General features: G+C 42.7%; 1 protein-coding gene across 3 annotated transcripts in view; it reads left to right on the top strand.

Moving 5' to 3' along the window:
- The window catches only part of pak4 (p21 protein (Cdc42/Rac)-activated kinase 4), a 46,535-nt gene that overhangs the window by 13,419 nt on the left and 13,248 nt on the right, over positions 1–19,868 (top strand). For all 3 annotated transcript variants that reach the window (XM_080429539.1, XM_080429541.1, XM_080429540.1), the window contains exons 2-5: positions 14,877–15,134; positions 16,539–16,738; positions 17,218–17,425; positions 17,893–18,126. In XM_080429539.1, the coding sequence (XP_080285665.1) occupies positions 14,934–15,134; positions 16,539–16,738; positions 17,218–17,425; positions 17,893–18,126 (843 nt within the window). In that variant the 5' untranslated portion in view covers positions 14,877–14,933. The remainder of the gene's footprint in view (positions 1–14,876; positions 15,135–16,538; positions 16,739–17,217; positions 17,426–17,892; positions 18,127–19,868) is intronic.

Here is a 19,868-nt window from a genome sequence, read left to right as displayed (position 1 = left end):
CTGGGAACCCCCTCAAGGACCCCTGGGGGTCCCCGGACCCCACCTTGAGAACCACTGCAGTGAAGTCCTTAATGTAAACTCTGAGAGTGTACAAATGTAACCAAATGGTTGCATTTACATTCAGATGAATTAGTTACAAATGGAAAAATGCACTCCTGTACTGTACTCGAACCTGTGACTGTCTGCAGTAATAAAATAACCACATAGAAGACAGCTGTGAGGCCTAGAAACTGCATCATTCACTCTCATGGCCTTATCAGGCTACAGTACACATGTGTTGGGGACGTGTGTGTGTGTGTGTGTGTGTGTGTGTGTGTGCGCTGGGACAACAGAAGTGATAGTGCTTCGCATACTGCCTTTGTTTTCATGTCAGTGTTAAAAAAAAAGTGCCAAGAGAAGAATGGCTCCTGAAATCAGAAAGGGGGGGGTTATATTATTTAGGCTGCTAGTTGAGTTCAGTGATTTGTCAAAAGGACATTTGTTACACTGCACACAGCTGCTGTTAGTCACACATGGTGAGGAGATCATAAATAATAGTGATTCACAGAATCACCTTTGTTCATAAAATGCAAAAATTCTGTGGACAGTTGGTTACTTTGGCTTTCATTTTTCAGAAACAAAAAGAGTTTGTATTTGTTTAAAGGTCCTTTCAAGTTTACAGTGGGTATTTGAAAGTGGCAAAACAAAATAATAATTTTGCTTGTTAAACCACTCTTTTCTTAGTAAAACGGACGTAAATTATACGCCAATCTCCTCGCCAAAAATAACCGATCTACAAGCTCACAATGCATCGTTATGTGAGCTTTTTGGTCTGCTATTTTTGGTGAATGTTCCCCCCAGAATAGGCATGCTGGGGTTCAGGTGAAAACTAGGCGTGAAAAGATACTCTTCGTTTTATTAAGTTTGCAAAACTACAATCGTTTATTAAGTTTGCAAAACTACAATAGTTTTTCAGTGGTTTAGATCCGTTGGACGTTTGGGCTCACAGATTTTGCTTGATCATTTTTTAGATGTCAGGACTGTGCTGTTGTGTGTCATGGGAACTCTTAAGAAGTGAAGCAAGCTGGTGTCTAATCTTAACTCCCTCATTTACTGTAATAGCTGACAGATGTAGACCCACTTAGTACAATATAGATGCTGAGATTGCAGCGTGCGACACACACACACACACACACACACACACACACACACACACACACACACACACACACACACACACACACACACACACACACACACACACACAAAGTAACAGTGAACAGGATGATGTAGTTACATCACACAGTGTGATGTAACTACCTACTAGGTAGATCCAAGGTCACAATATGTGTGTTTGTACAGCACTTAATGGTTGGGAGAAAAGGTGTGTGTGTGTGAGAGAGAGAGAGAGAGAGTGTGTGTGTGAGTGAGAGAGTGTGTGTCCACAATGTACCCGCCCTGGCTTCTACCAGTGTGAGAACAGGCTATTAATTATCACCCCTGATTCAGCACTAGCCAGCTAATGTTAGAGCTCCCCAGCAACAATGGAAACCAGAATACTTTTATGCCCTCATTCTATCCAAGATTCTAAAGCATCGGTTTGTGGTGTTTTAACATCCCAGGGGCTGGCTTGTATTGTTTGTCTCATGGAATGATGAGCAATGTTGCTGCCAACTTCAGGCACAGCTTACATTGAGAGTAATGACTCCACATTAAAGACAAAGTAGTAGGTTACCACCATCCAACGGCTGGTAGATTTTCACTGTAGCTGGTAACTTGGTTTACTCTCCCAGCCACGTAAAAGTTCTGCTGCTTTTTAAAGATTTAATTATTTAGCCATTTCTGCTTTATTTTGATAGTGACAGTGAGAGAGAGACAGGAAAGGCGGACAGAGCAGGGGAATGACACAGGCGGCCGGGAGTCGAACCGGCAGGGACCCGCTGAAGAGGCCTTTTACACGAATGTTGCACGCGTCCTGATTCGGCTATCGGGTTGTAGGGCTGGGCAATTATCTGAAAATAAAATGTATCGAAACTGAGAAACTAGAACCAATAATCGAGAAGCAAGGTTTTCAACAAATCAACATAAAAAGAATTGTATAGATCTTTTTAAATCGACCACTTGATTAGTCTTATTAACTACTTTACCCTGTATTTTACTTCGTTGCACAATGGTGAAATAGTGAAAATAACCGATCTACAAGCTCAGAGCTTGTATATGTGCTATTTCCACTTGTTTTGAAAGAATTGTTCATTAATCGTAATCGATGCAAAAGTTTGAAATAATCGTGATATTAATTTGAAGTCATATCGCCCTATCAGGTCACTCCATGGTATCTGCTGTTAATGGTCCAGCACTGGTCAGCGCAATTAAAGGGACTACACCATGAATTTTAACTTTTTCTTATTTTTTGTGTTTTTGGTCTCCCGTACCTCTCTTCTATCCCAAAAAATACCCCATTGTGAGCACTCAGGCTTTCACTGCATATCTGGGGTTTTATGTAAATTGGTCTCAAAACAGGCTTAACTGATTTGCCCCCGAAAGTGACGTCACTAGCGGTACAATCCCTCCCGTTTTTCAGTTCCAACATAAGAAAATATATATATATTTTTTGTTTTACTTTTTCCACACAGAACCAGGAGATAACATGCATACAAACTGGCTCAATAGCACCACGTGCCAAATCAGGACAATGTGGTATTGCAGGTAAAAGTGCTTTATAAGCCAGAGAGAAGTTAGTTGGAATGAGTATATCTGAGGCTTGATTTAGGCTCAAACCTTTTGAAAAACGTTTGAGGGACATAAACAATATGATATTAAATGTTAAATATTTTTTTTAAATTCATGGTGTAGATCCTTTAAAGGAGTGTGTTTTGTGGAAATAATGTAAAAGTAGACATTTTTCCCTGTAGTCCAGTAAATTGATCATCAGAGCAGATTTGGTTAAAACGCTCGTACTGCAGAATCCCTCTGCCATACCAACGGAAAATGCTAAACTGATCATGACCAGCAAGTAAGTAAGTAGCCTGAACCATGTGACCCATAGGGGAGGAGCCTATCTCCTGTTACTGTAGCGTGATTGGGCTTGATGCACAGTCAAGTACATCCCCCAGCCATGATGTACAAAGTACCACCATTGGACATGATGACGCTAGTTTGTATCGCAGGGACCTAACCCCAATTGAACCTGTGCCAAGCAGGGAGGTATTGGGTCCCATTTTTATAGTCTTTGATTTGAAGTTGAACCCCGACCTACAAATCTCAGGGCGGAGGCCACTGAGCTGGTTAGACATTAACCCTGTAGGGACATGGTGTCCACTGTCCATATTTTGGTCATTAAGTCATTAAAAGGAAAAATTATCATTATTATTTTAAACAGTGAAAATAGCAGATCTACAAGCTCACAACGCACCACGATGCGTTGTAAGCTTGTAGATCAGCTATTCTTTGCCATTTGTGTCATACGACAAAGTAGATGGGGGCTTAAGTGGTTAAACACCCCTGCATGACACCCTGACCCTGTGAACTGTCGGTGTTGGTCAGCTGATCAGGGGTCAAGGAAGGATTTAGGCTACATAAGGATCTCTCGAGTACAGTTTAATTAGTGTCTTTGAATCTTCTCTTGCGTGTGTCTGTGATTTCTTACTTGTGCTGCCCTCTCATATTTGTGATAAGAGGGTTTACAGAAGAGCCAGATAACGTTTAGCAGAATCACATAACGGTCTGTCTATGATGCCATAATGAGTGCCTGTCCTTCCTTGAAATTAATCTTAACCCATTAAGAACGGGAAACTTTGGCTATTCAAAAATAGCAGATCTACAAGTTCATAGCCGCGCTATGAGCTTGTAGATCTGCTATTTGAAAAATCGTGAAAATGTGTGGATTGATTTGAGTTAAAAATGTTCAAAGAATTGCAAAAAAAACTCACGACCTTTCCAAAATAGCAGATCTTATAGATCTGCAGAGCTTGTAGATCAGCTTGTAGATCTGCTATGTTTTAATAGCCAAAGTATAAAATTAATGGGTTAAGTGTTTCTTTGAGTCCGTTAAGTAGATGAAATGTTGAGGATTTGCAGTGCTTCGACGTAAATATGGAGTTTCCCCTTGTTGTTGGGTGTGGGCGGGAGGGGGGGGGGGTTCTGCATAACATCAGCATATCGTCACTGTCGGGCGGAAACCTTGTATGTCCAAAACCGTTACTTTTCAGGACATGGGGGGGGGGGGGGGGGGGATAGAACCTTTTGTTCCAAATGGATCCAATGTAGTTATTATTTAGTCACAAGCTCTTGCAAATATTTTCATTGGTTAAATATTTTTTAAATCCGCAGGCATATGTAACCACTTTCAACCTGGTGGCTATTTTCCTCTACTTTTGCGTGATACGACGAAGTATAAAATGGGCATTCATTTATGAAAAAAAAAAAATGAAAATATGGTGTACTAGGTTTCTGCACAACAGCGACAGTATGTTGTTTTAGAAGCCTGTCATGTGAAACAAGGTTGGCCATGGTTGAGAGCGAATGACATTGCTGAGCATAGTCTGCCGACATCTTCTTGTCATTGCTGTAGCCCAAGATGTTCAATAAGGTTCTGTTAGCCCATCGGGAAAGCATCATCTGTGTCATTTTAGAATTCTTTGGCTATCCAAAAATAGCGTTTTACAAAAAAAATCATGAACATTTTTGCAATATATTTTGAATATATATATATATTTCTTTTTAAAGCGACTATTTGTAACTGAAATCTTTGCTTCTTGGGGGTCCCTGGAACAACATATTTTGAGATGGGGGTCAAATACAATTTTGGGAGTCCTTGACATGACAAAGTTTGAGCAACAATGATTGTAGCAACATAAGTTTTTTCAAAAAACTGTTTAGAAGACGTTTGTAGAATCCCCCAGAAGCAAAGATTTGAGTTACAAATGTTCGCTTAAAAAAATAGTACATATTCAAAGATTTGCACAAATGCTATGAGCTTGTATATCTGCTATTTTTGAATAGCCCAAAGAAATCTTAAAATGACACAATGCGTTCCCGGTCTTAATGGGTTAATTAGCCTAGTATCAGTTTTATACTGTCATCTAGACTGTCTCGCCAATAATCCATCTGGTCTTGGTTTTGTTTTGGCTGTATTCAAGTATGTTTACGTTGCCCTTTCAACCCTCAAGTGTTACTGGTGTCTAGAGGCGAAGCGCGCTATGCAGGGCATGTGTCATTGGTATGTCTCACTGGCACCGTGGAGAGAAAAATCATTAGGGAAGGGATGTGGGAAGCATGGGCTTTGTGTTGTGACTGATACTGATGAGGTGTTGTCTTTGTCTGAGTAATGGTTTCCTCTGCTGGCATTCTTCCAGTCAGCGCCAGGAGTCGGACTACCATAACGTTTTGACAGAGCTTACTACGGGTTTAAAAGGAGCATTGCTGTCAGGCTGTGAGCCCAAAACTGTGGCTGCATTTGTTAATACACTTTGTGGTGATAAACAAGTGAGTCCAAGATACCTTCTTAGATAAGATGAAACTAACATACAGTTGCTTATGATAGCATAACGTAGGCCTATAGCTTGGAGGGCTAAAAATAATATTTAGAAGGGTTGAATTTGGCTGGCGGGACTTACTGTAAACTGGGATAGATCAGGTTTTTGACACAAGTGAGTTACACACTAGGCATGGAGAGGCATTCATTCAGAGAGATGGCTACTTGTCCTAGATGCTTTGCAGCTCATTAGACGAATGGAACAGCAGCAAACAGACAGGAGTGATTCTTGCTACCCCCATGCATCCACATCACTCACTGCTAGTAAGTAATTCACACCAGCTTGTGTCAACAAAGTCAAACTATCCCTTTGAGGCATCCTGCTCAATTAGTCTTGCTTGCTTGGTACCCTGAAATATTAATAACGGAATGATAATGATCACTGCTGCTGGTTCTCTTAGCAGTTAAGTAACTGTCATTTGTTACAAGATGTAGGCTATTTGATATCTCGTATCAGTGATGTTGCTACTTGCTAGGTTTTCAAATGGGTTCCAGCCAGGGAAATTCTATGGGTCCCCCCATAAAATACGCATTTGTTGACAAACTGCAGTATTTAACTTGTGTAAATCTTATATAACGGGTTATGGTTAAAACATGGCGAATGAGTGTGGACGGTGGAGTGCTGATAGTTGGAGCATTTCTTTGTTTTGTGCATAGATGTGCTGGTTTAGTTTTATTTAGTTTATATATCACAGTACAATACAAAGAAAGATCAATGGATAATTCAAACCAAGAAACACTTCCTGCAACACACTTGAGTCTCATCCAATGGTGCTTTTCTGGAAACTTGAACACAAGCATTTGAAGCTCCCCAGAGACCGTAGTGTTTGGTGTTGCTTTATGCTAATGAACGGTGTATCCTATATCCTTGCGGTGGTGACCCACCTTTCCCACTCCGGACCACCCACTTTAGCTTTTGTTCAATTTCTGAATTTTGCACCAAGAAACTTTACCTTGTCATATCAAATGCATCAGTTATGTGTTTGTAACTACCAAACAAAGACTAAAAGGAAAAGATAGGGGGAAAATGAGGAGATAATCCATGTAGCCTACTTCTCATTGATAGCCCTTAACTATAACACAGTGGTTCTCAAAGTTTGATATTTCAACCATTTTTTTAAAAAACTTTTATATATTATCCTACACTAGTAGTGTGTCATTCTCTAGAGTCTAGAATACATTGAAATTATTAGTTTTTGTTTGTCTGTGCTCTGTTTTCAGAGGGCCAGGCAGGTGGAACCACAAAGACATAGCCATTGCTAGAAACAAGTCCTTTGCCTTGTGCTCTAGCTAATGTCTGCTAGTACCAGTCCTTGCAATAGGACATGAACCCAAATTACACGAAAGACATTGCAACACAAGGAAAATGGGAAATACGAGGGCAAAAAACCCTACCCACAGAGTTATCCACTCTTGGTCAGCACTCTGTAACATCGCACAGGCTGCAGCGGACCGTGGGGTCAGGGTTTGATTATGGTTCCCTACTAATGAGACAGTAGACCTAAAGTGTGGGTTGTTGTTACTGACTGTATGTTTTCACTTCAAGACCACCCATCTACTTCAATAGGAAGTGCCTAGCCCAGGGACAGCAGTGGAGGCCAGAGCTCATCAGCCTGTCTCTGTCCCTCTCACAGCCCCGTCTTTCTCACTGCTCAGCCAGGCATACATACAGGCCACTAGTGGAATGTAGGGAGAGGGGGATAGGCACAGTCAAGGGCAGGGGGAGAGTGGTGTACTTAGTAGAGAATCAAAGTAGTATGGAAATGATGGGGAAAGTGGTTGTAAAAGACAGTCAGGGTGGACAGAGAGCGGGATAGGGGTGAGGTAATGAGTGGGAGGGAGAGAGACGAATGAAGGAAAGAGACATTTGAGAGAGTGACAGAGGGAGAGAAGACTAGAGACTATGGCAGAGTGATATATGGCAAGTGAGCAGGAGGGAGGGGGAGAGAGAGAGATGGAAACAATAACTGGGAACTGGAGTATTTGTTGTGTTCAGGGAGGGATCTGTTAATTTGTCTGTGTGAGCAGAGGCCGGGGCCCTCTAACTTCTGTCTGTGTGTGTGTGTGTGTGTGTGTGTGTGTTGTGCACGCCCTAGTGAGTGTCGAAGCACAGCATTGTAATTCTCTCTTTTAACTACAAGGCAAGGCAGACAGCATTTTATTTTAAACAGCCCTCCCTTCATTTACAGAAACGGCAACAATGATGATGCATTATTGCCTAGGCTTAAAATGAACTTTATTCTTATACCATACTCGCTGCAAACTAGGCAGTGCATGCAATCTCAGTGCGATATCTAAGTTTAAGAAAGTGAATGAGAGATAAACAGTGTCTGTGGAGGGTGGGACCTTGTATGATTGATAATAGGCAAAAAGTACAATACATTTCTTGATAGTTAAGCCTGTTGCAAGTCACACCTAGCCGGTTGAGTGTCTAAACGGAAGTACTGACATTTGGCGGCAGAACCGCCCAAGGAAATGACGTTGATGCTTTACAGATCTGTTTACATTCTCCGCTCCGTGCATGAAACAAGTTTTGTGATTGGTTGAAAAAGACAGTTTCCGGGGGAAGTGCATATGATATGACGGAAGTCCAGCCCTATATAGACATTCTCTGCATTAGGTCGTTGCCAGGCTTTTCTCCTTGGAGATGAGAAAAGGGTGGGAACGAGGCTAATTAGTGCTCATGTCCAGGAGTGTATAGTATGTCAGCAACTTTGCCAGGGATGTGATGACATTTGCCAAGCAGTCATTTGGTAGACAGTCAGAGGTTGTTGACGGCCAATGAGAGGAGAAAGCTTTCCCACGATGGGATGCAATGTATTAGACGGCCAGCAACTGCACCTCAGCTCCTGGACTCAACTAAAATAGCAGATCTACGAGCTTGTAGATCTGCTATTTTCTTATTTATTTTTTAAATGTGTGCAAATCTTTGAATATATATATATATATATATATATATATATATATATATATATATAGTATTTTATACATTTTTAACTCAATCTTGAACCACTGATATAGAAATATAAGTTAAAAAAACCTGTTAGGATTTAGAAGATTTGTAGAATCCCCAGAAGCAAAGATTTGAGTTTTAAATGTTCGCTTTAAAACATATATATTCAAAGATTTGCAAAAGAAAATCATGATTTTTTTTGGGGTGGAAATTGCAGATCTACAAGCTCATAGAGCTATGAGCTTGTACATCTGTTTTTTTTTAATAGATAAAATAATGGTTAAAGTGGTTAAGATCTAAAATGACAGATGCTTTTCCCGGTCTTAATGGTTTAATCATTAAATAAGTTTAATATATGACTAAACCACCTGTCTGAGTCCATGGATTAGATTCCCTGTGTTGTGGTGGTGACCGTGTCTGTGAGCTGTTGTTTACCTATGTTTTGTCTACTAGCGAGTCTGCTTCTGCTTTGCATCAGGGCCCAGGGGTTGCTAACATGCTACCTAGCAAATTGGTGTTATGTAGCAATGTGTTGTACACCAAATTGCAGATAAACATTTCATATCCAGTCGCATTCACATTATAGATACTACACTGGCTATCCCTCTAACAAATTACATACACTTTAACCCATTGCCCATACATGGCACAGCCATATGCTAGGTTTCACCTAGCCTTGTTTTCTTCACTTTACTGTTCTGCCAGGGAAAGTGTCTGATTGGCTACTGTGGTGCTTTCTGGCCTAAGGGGGAGGTACTATGCACCCACCTGTTGCAGCTGTCAATCACTTTGTCAATCTGCCTGAAGCTCACCTGTTCTGCTAACGCGTGTCTAATCCTCTATCTTTCATTGACTCATTTTGAACAGGTGCACACTGCCAGCTGCTGTTTACATTGCTATGTAATATGTTTCTTTATTCATCGGCATCTTTTTTTGCTTGCTTTTGCCTTCGTTTTCATCTGGCAAAAGTCAGATTGCCTGCGGCAGTCTGTCTCTGCTCCCACATGTCTGCATTGGTGTGTGCGTGACGTGTATCTGTCTACTTTGATTTCTTAGAAGTTATCTCACAGGACGGTATATAAAGAGACATGTGTATTGTGTACATACTTGACAATGCAGCAGTGAGCTATTAACCCATTAAGACCTGAGGCCGATTCTACAAAATGTCTTCCAAATCCTAACAGTTTTTTGAAAAAAACCTATGTTGCTATATCAGTGGTTCTCAAACTTTTTCATGTCAAGGACCCCCGAAATGATATGTATTTGACCGCGGACCCCCATCCCAAAATATTTTGTTCCAGGGACCCCCCAGAAGCAAAGATTTGAGTTACAAATATTCGCTTGAAAAATATATGTATTCAAAGTTTTGCACACATTTTCACGATTTTTCAAAAATAGCAGATCTACAAACTTGTAGCACGGCACTCTGTGGCGCGCTATGAGCTTGTATATCTGCTATTTTTGAATAGCCAAAGAAATCTAAAATGACACGGATGTGTTCCCGGTCTTAATGGGTTGAATGAAGTGCCAACGGCTGACCTTGTGCTGCAGCAATTAACGCAGTTTCCACTCTCAGCTCGGCTAATGTTTTATTTATTACAAACAATCAGTCACGCACGTCGCCTAATGAACGCCGCTCACTCATATGAGCTTTGAGTTCAGTGGCTCTTGAATCCGTTTGTGTTGAGGAGCACCTGTGGCTCCTCTCAGAGATTCAAACCTTTATCGCTCCACAGATCTCGCCGACTGCAATAAGAAATTGTAATTGTTATTCTCTGACGGCTAAGGCTTGATTTATACTTAAATAGCCGATCTACAAGCTCACAAGATCAGCTATTCTCAGCACGAGACAGAGACAAGTATAAGTCAGGCTGGCTGGATACTCCGAGGAGGAGGCAGTACAGTACTGCCTCCATTTTGAAAGCCACAATCCTTGCACACATCCAGACTTCCACATGTGAATTTGAGATTGGTGACATCGTTTCACAATCCCCACTTGGTAGTGTCTTATTACATAGCCTATTTACTGCCTGGTGTTTTTAATAAGGGCCACCAACAAATGACTCAAACCGGCTGCCCATCCATCTCGCTTATATTAAGGCTTGGCCAATCAGAGAGTGTACATTGCATCACTTTGTGTAATGATGACCAGTGAAATTCCCTGCAGCCACATCATTCTTTGAGTCTTCCATAATTTCCACAAACCTCAAGCTGCGCTAGTTATTGAAAGCCTGGAGCTTGTGTTGTGTGCACCAATTGACTGTACCTATTGCTGTCATAATTTGAACATTAATGATTGAGACCTAGGGATTTGTATGCCCTGTCATTTGTTTCCCCTAATTGACCAGGACATTGCTAAATCTCTTTGTGGACAGAAAGGATACAGCAAATTGAATAGGAATAATACATTCAGATAAACATTAGGAAACCTGGTATGGTGGGTGTCTGCAGACGGGCTTCAATCCTAGGCCAATGAAGTATGACTGGTTTTGTCATATTTTCTGTAATATTTTGTCATTAATTGTGTCAACGTCATGCAAGGTTTCCACCTGATGGTGGTCCGGGGACCACCAGTGGTCCTTGAGAGGGTTCCAGGTGGTCCCCAGCTAAATGATGGAGAGTTGGTAACCAAATGGACTCTTATAGATCTTTAACTCTTGAGAGTGTAAAATGAGCGTAAAACCAAATGGCATTTGGTTTCATTTTACGCTAAGAGTTAAATTATTGTTAAACATCTGCATTACTTTATTAAAGAATTGTTATTTTGATCAACGTTTGCCTGTCATCCCTCCTGTGGTACCAACATCAATACAGCATGGAATTGTGGACAAAATTTCATCCAACAACGAAATATTCTAAGGTTTGGGTCTGAGAGTCTAAATCTCATCAAATGGTGGTCCGTGGCTCAAATGCCGAATAAACAATGGACCTTGATATGAAAAGGGTTGAAAACCACTGCTGTAGACCACTGTTGTCTCAGTGTGTTTCTGGGTGGGGTCCTGTTACACTTCAAATAGTCTGACTGTGACGGAGGGTTTGTTGTGCTGCGGCCAGCTCTCTGGCTACTACGGCAACAACATGACTCATGTCCTCTCACTCACCCTCTCGATTACACTCCTTACACGTTTAGGAATGTAGGCATATGTCTTTATAGGCTACTTGTGTATGCAGCCATACTCGTGTATTGATCGTGTGTGTGTGATTAATTGTGCCACCATAAGTGTGTGCACTACAGGTGATCGATTATTGTGCTGCCTTCTTAAACCAACCATACATGAACTCTGTTTGGTGCAATGAAAAGATGCCGTATTATATCATATCATATATAAACATCAGTGGCCAGTTTGGTCTGTTTTTAAGAACGGTCTGTATCTGTTCGGCTAGTCATAACAGGCCGCTGTTTGTCTACAGGGAGTGTCTCCTTTGATATCCACTGACAAAGCAATGGTGTGTGTGTGTCCAACAAACAGTAGGCCTATCTGCTCTGTCTGAACAATAATAAACATACCACATGGTTCTTGTACTTGACTTGACCGATCTGTCAGTCAAATATTTTAACTCTGGCTCAATTAAAAGCAAAGCAAGAGACAGTATAGGTATATGAATGCAGACTGAGTCCTGTCTATAGCATAAGATGGATGGAGAACGGCAAAGGCAGCGAGTGTTGCAATGATTGAATATATAAGCAGCTTCTAGCTGTGACAAAACAAACCCACCGTTGTTTATTCAATTTGATTGGTCCTAACACTACGTGGACCTTGTTTTGAATGAAAAGGCCACTTCTTGCTGCTTATTTAGAGCCATTTTAAATTGAGTGCAAACTTCGCCCATGCTGGTACAGCACATGAATTCCTGCCCGGTAGACCTTAAATGAGTGTGCCCTATGTTTTTGACTACTTTAGCTAATTGTGGGCCTTACGGAGTTTGTCTGTGGGTCTCCTAGTTGCTTTAGTCGTTGTCATTCGCTCACTAAATACTGATTGGCTGGTATAGCATACATTCCCACATGCGACCCATTTAGACCAAAACATTTGAGATTTTCCCAGGTGGGGAATTGGAATGGATTTAGTTTTTTTTATAAATTGTTAACATCATTATTTGTGGGGAAACAGGAATACTTTCCATATTGGCACATTTACCGTGGATGTTATTTCGCCAAGTTCAAAGCGTTCATATGAGCATTGAGCAATAGGCCTATTCAGGGAAAGTAAAGTCATGTGTTTTTAGTTCATGGACATGGAGATCAGCTGTTTTGTTTCTTTCTTTCACCAGCAGCACTTTAGTGTAAACTGTGTGTGTATACTGTAAGTCTGTTTTCTTCAAGTGCATGGACATAGAGGCGACAGTGTTTGCTTGTCCTCAACAGTAGTATTCAATTTCCCAGTCCAACACCACTACTTTATACCAGCAATGTCCAGCATCAACCCGCCTTTAAAGGTAAATTACACACCATTTGGTAGTCGGTCCAATGGTCCATCGCTTTTCATGAGTTGATCCATAGATTGTCCTCCCTCCGGCAGTACTTAGAACTCTGACTGATGTTGAGTTCACACTAGCTGCCATTAGTAGGCTAAATGTTAGAGAGTGCTTGTCGTATTAGTAATGGGGAGTCTATTGTAGTTGCTGTAAGTCATTGACCTTCAACTAGGACTAAAGGTCACAGCAGTGTAAATGCCACTAGGACGTTGAATGCTCAGTCAGTGTTTAAAGCTCAGTGGACTAAACGGAGCCAACTGCCTGAGCAGCAAATTAATTTGTCTTTGTTGTCTGCCAACCACTGTGGCCAGTTAAGTCAAAATGTCAATATTTCACTATTTTAACCATCTATGATCATGTCTGCTAAAGGGGACAAGAACATCAGCTACAGCCAGAATCAGTTCTTTTTTTGCCTGTTAGTTAACGTTTAGGCCCATTTCCCCCCATGATCATCACTCTGTTAATGTTTGTGCCTCTGCTGTTCTGAATCCATTACTGTATTGGCTTGTCATGTGCAGAGGTGTGGCTTTGCGGGAAACACAAGTGAACTATCCACTTGTCCCTGCTTGTACTGTGTTTCCCAAATCCACAGCACATTCTTCATGAGTTTGTTGAGCCGAATCGAAACTGACTGTTTTGTCATGATGCCAGACATGTCAACTTTGACATATATTGTTGTGGCAGAAAAAGGTTAAAGCCGATGACTTTGTTATTCTAACAGGCTGAGAGAAGCAAATACTAACCAGTTAGCTGTGTCCAATTTGGCTGTGTCCACAGTACCACAGTGAATACTTTTTTTAACACCACAAAGTTCTGTATAGATCGACAAATGAGAAATGGTAGGATACATTTGCTATAGCCTTTAGACATGGGGGGGGAGTCTCTGTGTTTTTGTGTTTTGCATGGGCTGTGACACTAGTGCTACATGTTTGTAGATTTTGCACTCAGCCTTAACTTCTCTCAACTCTTTTACCTTGCCCTGTCTTTATCTGTCTTTAGTTACCTAACACAGCTGTACAAAGTAAGAAGGGACACTAATGCAAACATGTGACAGATATCTAGCCTCGCGTAGCCAGACTATATCACTGCGTGGATATGAGTCTGGTGCTTCTATGAGGATGTTTTTTTTTCAAGGGGGCGGGATCAAAACAATGGCTCTGGACGCAATTGGTTAGACCTATAACCAACTACCAATCACAGTCTCCCATATTTGAATACTGGGCCCTGATTGGTCACCCAGACTTCTGGAGCAGGAAATGGATTCACAACGGAGCGGTGACAGACCCTAATCGCTGAGGGCAATTTATTTTTGCACTGGCAGATTCGTCTGGTCCCAGGCTAACAGATATCGGCCTAACATTATGTTAGAGCATGTGTGTTCGTCTTGTTGTCCATATAGTGTGTTATTGTGTCCTGTTTGTTTACTGGGGGATTTTCCACTTGGTGTCACCTTCCTTCTAAGCTCAGCATTACAGACCAGTGAAGGACATAGTCCAATGCAAACAAAAGAGAACAGAGTGGTTTTCAGATATGAGGCCAGAGCTTGTGTGTATTTGTTGCTTGTGCTGTATGTAAATTGTTTTGAGGAAACATGCACTTTGTAAAATTCTACTTCCTCCACTGCACTGTGCTGCGGACTCTCCCTGTATTTCACATCAGTCAAGGAAAGAGTACCGGGGAGATGATTTGTTATCCTAGAGCCAATACTGTATTTTATTTAGCATTTTTAACCCATACACGATCAACCTGATGTTTTATATTTCATGTTATTTTAGGCTTTTACAAATATGTTTCATTACTTATCATGTATAATTTTAGAATCCAAATTGTAATACATGCACCTCTCCCTGCCTCCCTCCCTCCCTCCCGTCTTTCCCTCCTTGTTTCCTCTCCTTCCCTCTCTCTTCTTCACTCCCTTCCTTGTCTGCCCTGCAGGTCTGATGCTAGGCCGCAGCCTCGCCCTCTGTCCCTGCTGCTACTGTCACCGCCACCATGTTCACCAAAAAGAAGAAGTCTCGCATCCAGATCTCGGCGCCGTCCAACTTCGAGCACCGCGTTCACACAGACTTCGACGAGCAGGAGCAGAAGTTCGTGGGCTTGCCGCGGCAATGGCAGTCCCTGATCGAGGACACAGCCAAGAGGCCCAAGCCCTTCATCGATGCCACCGTCATCACCACCGTAGAGCCGCGCAAGGTGTGTGTGTAGTGGAGGGGGTCACGGGGTCATCAGTACGGGTGTAATTAAAAAGCATATACTACTAGTCCATACCCGGGGATGTGCGCACTCAAAATATTTGCAGACTTTTAGTTATGTGTGGGCAAGGTGTGTGTTGTGCTCCTATGAGTCGATGTCTGTCTAGCTGTGACAGTTACCACACACACACACAGGGCAGCTTCACACATAGTGATTTTCCGCAGCCGTGAGGCAAGTCTGACCCCCAGCAAATGCTTCGCGGGGGTCCACGGACCCGACGCTCTGCTCTGTTGCGCTACCCGGGGATGTGCTCTCTCTCCCACAACCATGAGAAGTTGATGTTAATTTCACTGCCAGGGGTTTTCTAAAACAGGCTGCAACCTCTGCCAGCATTTTTAACAATTTTCTTACCTTTTCAAGTATTCACAGAATATTTATCACGGAGGGTTTCAGTGTGCTTCCTCGAAAAAAAATAAGAAAAAAAACGCGACCTCCCGTTCCCTTGTTATACGCCATCACGTTATCTCCTGATTCTGACGTAAAAAAACAATAAATAAATAATAATTATTTTTTTAATGACGTTTTAAAACGTCTTTGGCAGGCAATGTGTTAAGCTGTTTAAGCTAAGCTATGTGCGCTAATAACGCAACCTGGATTTGAATATTGCACGTGTGAATCTGCGTGCTAGTGCTATGTAGATGATCTCCAAAGCGCCCTCCCGCTCATAAAAGTGAACGCAGTGTGTGTGGACACGGGCCGTAAATGAAAGTCCTTTATAAGTTTGCAGCGTGTGGCAGTGGCCGTGGTCGGCAGCCGTAAGTCAACGCATGTGCAGTTTGATCATCCCACAGCTTGCGACAATAGATCCCATAGCCAGAACCTCTGGTGTTTAACATAGACTGTAGGTGTTTATACAAAAGCTGTAACCATGGTGACGATAGATCCCATAGCCAGATCGCAGAATCTCCAGTGTTTACCATAGACTGTAGGTGTTAATACAAAAACGCTAATAAATGTCATTTTTGACAGTCATAGGCGCGTTCACGCAGAGAATCATTTGCATTGCTCCACGCCCCATTTAAGACCATAAAATGCAACCGGAAACTGACGAAATACGCCAAGCAAATAGATTGTTGACATCTTTTTTTCTTTCTTTTTTTTTTTTACATGCGTTGACAAATGTTGGGCACATGAACATTTTATTTGAGGTTTGGCACTATTGTAATTGATTTTGCATGAAGAATAAGGCATTCTAATGACTTGAACGCAAGCTTTGGTCCCACATACAAGTCTGCCTCCAAAGAGAGGCCGTCAGGCAAAATTGACCAGCCAGTCCCAAAGCTTGTCAGCGTTTGCTGTTAACTGACCATGTGCTTGTATCTCTCTGTTTGTGCGTGTCTCCAGACCATTGTGCGTGGCAGTAAGCTGGGAGTGGATGGCTCTCTAACATGGCTGCTGGACGAGTTTGACAACATGTCTGTGACTCGCTCCAACTCACTCAGACGAGGTAGCCCCCCTGTCCAGCCCCGGCGAGACTCTGGCTCCTCTGGAGGAGGACAAGAGAATGGAGATCCTCACCACAGACATAACCCACACACCGACAGGTACCAGGAAATATGCTAAGTAACTCGACACCTATAGAAACACGGAGGGGACTATAGCGAGGTTACCACTCAGATTTCCAGCCAATCCATATATTGTATATATAAAGAGTTGGCAAAGCAAAGTCTTGTTGGCCTATTATGATGAATGCTATGATGTCATTTACATAATTATGTTGTTTGTTTGTTCTCTCAATGAGAACTATATATGGTGTCAACAGCATAGAGATTCACTGAAGGATTAGGCTAACACTATCCTGTTAACTATAATCTGTCAGATAACAAATTGCCAGCGTGTATCTAATCTATATTCTACTACTACAAATAATAATAAACAAAACTTCATGTGTACAGTATAGCTTTCATAGATAAAACACAACTCTTCACATGCCACACTAGTATGACAGATAGGTACAAATGTAAAGACAAGCCAGAGTAAATACAGACCCTCCTACCCTTTTCCTGTCTCTGTTCTCCCTCAGAGATCGGCCCAGACCGGATCAAGGAGGGGACCGCGGGGACCCCCGCCAGGGACAGCGTGCAGTTCGGCCCCCTCAGAGAGATGAGCCCGTCCCAGGTCGGCCCCATCAGCAGCCCCGCGGCCAGGAGCCCAGATCCCACAGGGACCGGCCAGGGTCTGGACCCCCACCTCCTCCCCATAGAGACAGAGAGCCACGTGAACACCACCAGGTAACGATGGATGTGACACCTAATGCAATGTCTGGAGTTCAATGGTCCCTTGGTAAAAAATTATGTCATAATTGAGTATCTCTCCCTGAATCTCCAGTCTCTGTTATATTAGCCACGTGAACGCTAGCGTCCCTATTCTGGGCATGTCATAATAGACGGACATTCTGCTAAATTAATTTGTCAAATTCATTTTCATTTGAAAATAGCAGATCTGTGGCGAAGATATTTGGTCTAGGTGGAAAAAAGGAGGGGCCCAGTACAGACCCCTGAGAAACCCCAGTCAATGACACATATAGGTTAATTAAATTAGCCAATTTGCTATTCCATTTGTTTATTTTTCCCTACAAATTCTCCTTTTCACCCACCGTGTCTTTCCACCCGTCCTTCCCTCCGATCACCATTTCTGCCCTCTCTCCTTCCCTACATCTTTCCCTACCATCTTCCTCTCCTCCCGCTCCTCTCTCCAGGACCCAGTGGTTCGTAGGGAGCAGCAAGGTGACCGAAGGCCCAAGTCTAGCTACACTGGACGGGACGGCAGCCCTCAGTCTCCCCGGGACAAGAGACCGCTGTCTGGGCCCAACATTCGAACCCCCAACCTGCCGGTCACAGAGGGGGTGATGAAAACTGCTCAGCAGAACACCCGGCCATTTAACACCTACCCCAGGACAGACAGCGAGGGCGGACGCAGCCCCACGGGACAGGTATACACGAGAGGACAGACTAGACTGCATTGATTGAAATAATAATAGATTCTCGAAAAACTGTTGACTCGCACAATTTTCAAATGCTTCCGTCATACAGTCTGTACTTGGGAAGCACTGAAACGGTTCAAGGCATTAAACCAAATGTTTTTTACAGTCGCGTAAATCATTCCAAATTAGTCTAAGCACATACAGCTTGCTGCTGCAATGGAATCATATTTTAGATACATTTTTAAATACTTTTCATGTATGACAAATGATGACAACTTTCTTTGAACCGCTTTCAGGGGGCATATTTACAGACTATATACCTTTTTGAAGATTGTGGAATAGTTGTCTGGCTTGACAGACGAGAGTCACAGTAACACCATTTGATATAAAACTGCCACTTGATGGTGCTACAAGTGCCTGACAAGCAGCACTAGGACAGATATGAACCGCGAACGTAAAGACTAAACAGACAAAAATCTTCATCCAGGTCATTTGAAGACTTAACAAGACACTAAAGACAAACACGAAAGGTGGTAGTATAGAGAGCCAGACAGGCAGATATACAGCTGTGTTGTAGTTGTTGTACATGGCGGCGTGATAGGACGCAGCAGCCACTCCGGACAGATATTGACTTTGGTTTATTTTTTACTATTATTTTGTTAAGAGTTATCTCAGGCAGTGTGTCTAAGTGATCAGAAACTTGCCTATGACAAGAGATGTTCATACAATACTTATACCAAGGTATAACACATTTTGGCTGTGTGCCAAAATGTGTTTGTTGTTCCATATGCTGCCCGTGCCAACTAAATAAAAAGTGCCTGAAGGACATTTCCATGAGTGCTGGTAATCCGTCCAGGTATACAGGCCATCATGAATGATACAACCCCTCCGCCTGCCTGTGACAAAGATGTCTCACTCCCAGATGCACTCAACAACTTCTATGCATGGTTTGAGGCACTGAACACTGAGCCAGCGGGAAATAGACACCCCTCCACCAGGCAACCAGGTGTTCTGTCTGTCCCGCCGAGCAGGTGTTCCACATTGCTTGAAAACCACCTTCATCCGACCGCTGCCAAAAAGGTCTGTATTGTCCTCAGTGACAGCCACCCTGTGGCACTGACCCCATCACTATGAAGTGCTTCACGTGGCTAGTCCTTAAACTCATCAAATCCAGTCTTTCCGCCTCACTTGACTTGATGCTGTTTGCGTACCCCTCAAATAGTTCCATAGAGGATGCTTTCTCACATGCCCTCCATCTGGCTCTGACTTATTTGGGCCAGAAAAACACGCACAAGAATGCTCTTCATGCACTTCAGTTCCGGTTTTAATTGCATCATCCTTCAGCAGCTAATAGGAAAGCTCAATCTGCTGGTACTCAACTCCACCCTCTGTAACTGGATCCTGGATTTCCTCACCAGCAGGCCCCAGTCGGTACAGAATGGCACCAGCAGTCCTAGCACGGTCATTCTGAACACCAGCCCTCCCCAGGGCTGTGTGCTCAGCCCCCTTCTGTTCACACTACTGACCCCACAACTGCACCTCCACAGCCTATACAAACCACATCATTAAGTTTACGGATGACACCACCGTTGGATGGACCTCATCAGTACTGGCAGCAATGAAACATCCTACAGAGAGGAGGTGGAACAGCTGTCGGAGAACAACAATAATGTCCCTGAATGTCGATTTTAACAAAGGAGTTGATTGTTGACTTTAGAAGGTCCAGCCCTGACCACTTCCCCACTGTACAT

The sequence above is a fragment of the Gymnoscopelus braueri genome (genome assembly GCF_963280865.1).
Source record: "Gymnoscopelus braueri genome assembly, chromosome: 5".
NCBI lineage: Eukaryota > Metazoa > Chordata > Actinopteri > Myctophiformes > Myctophidae > Gymnoscopelus > Gymnoscopelus braueri.
Note: the sequence above shows the minus strand (reverse complement) of the source record. Positions and strands in the feature narration are given on the sequence as shown.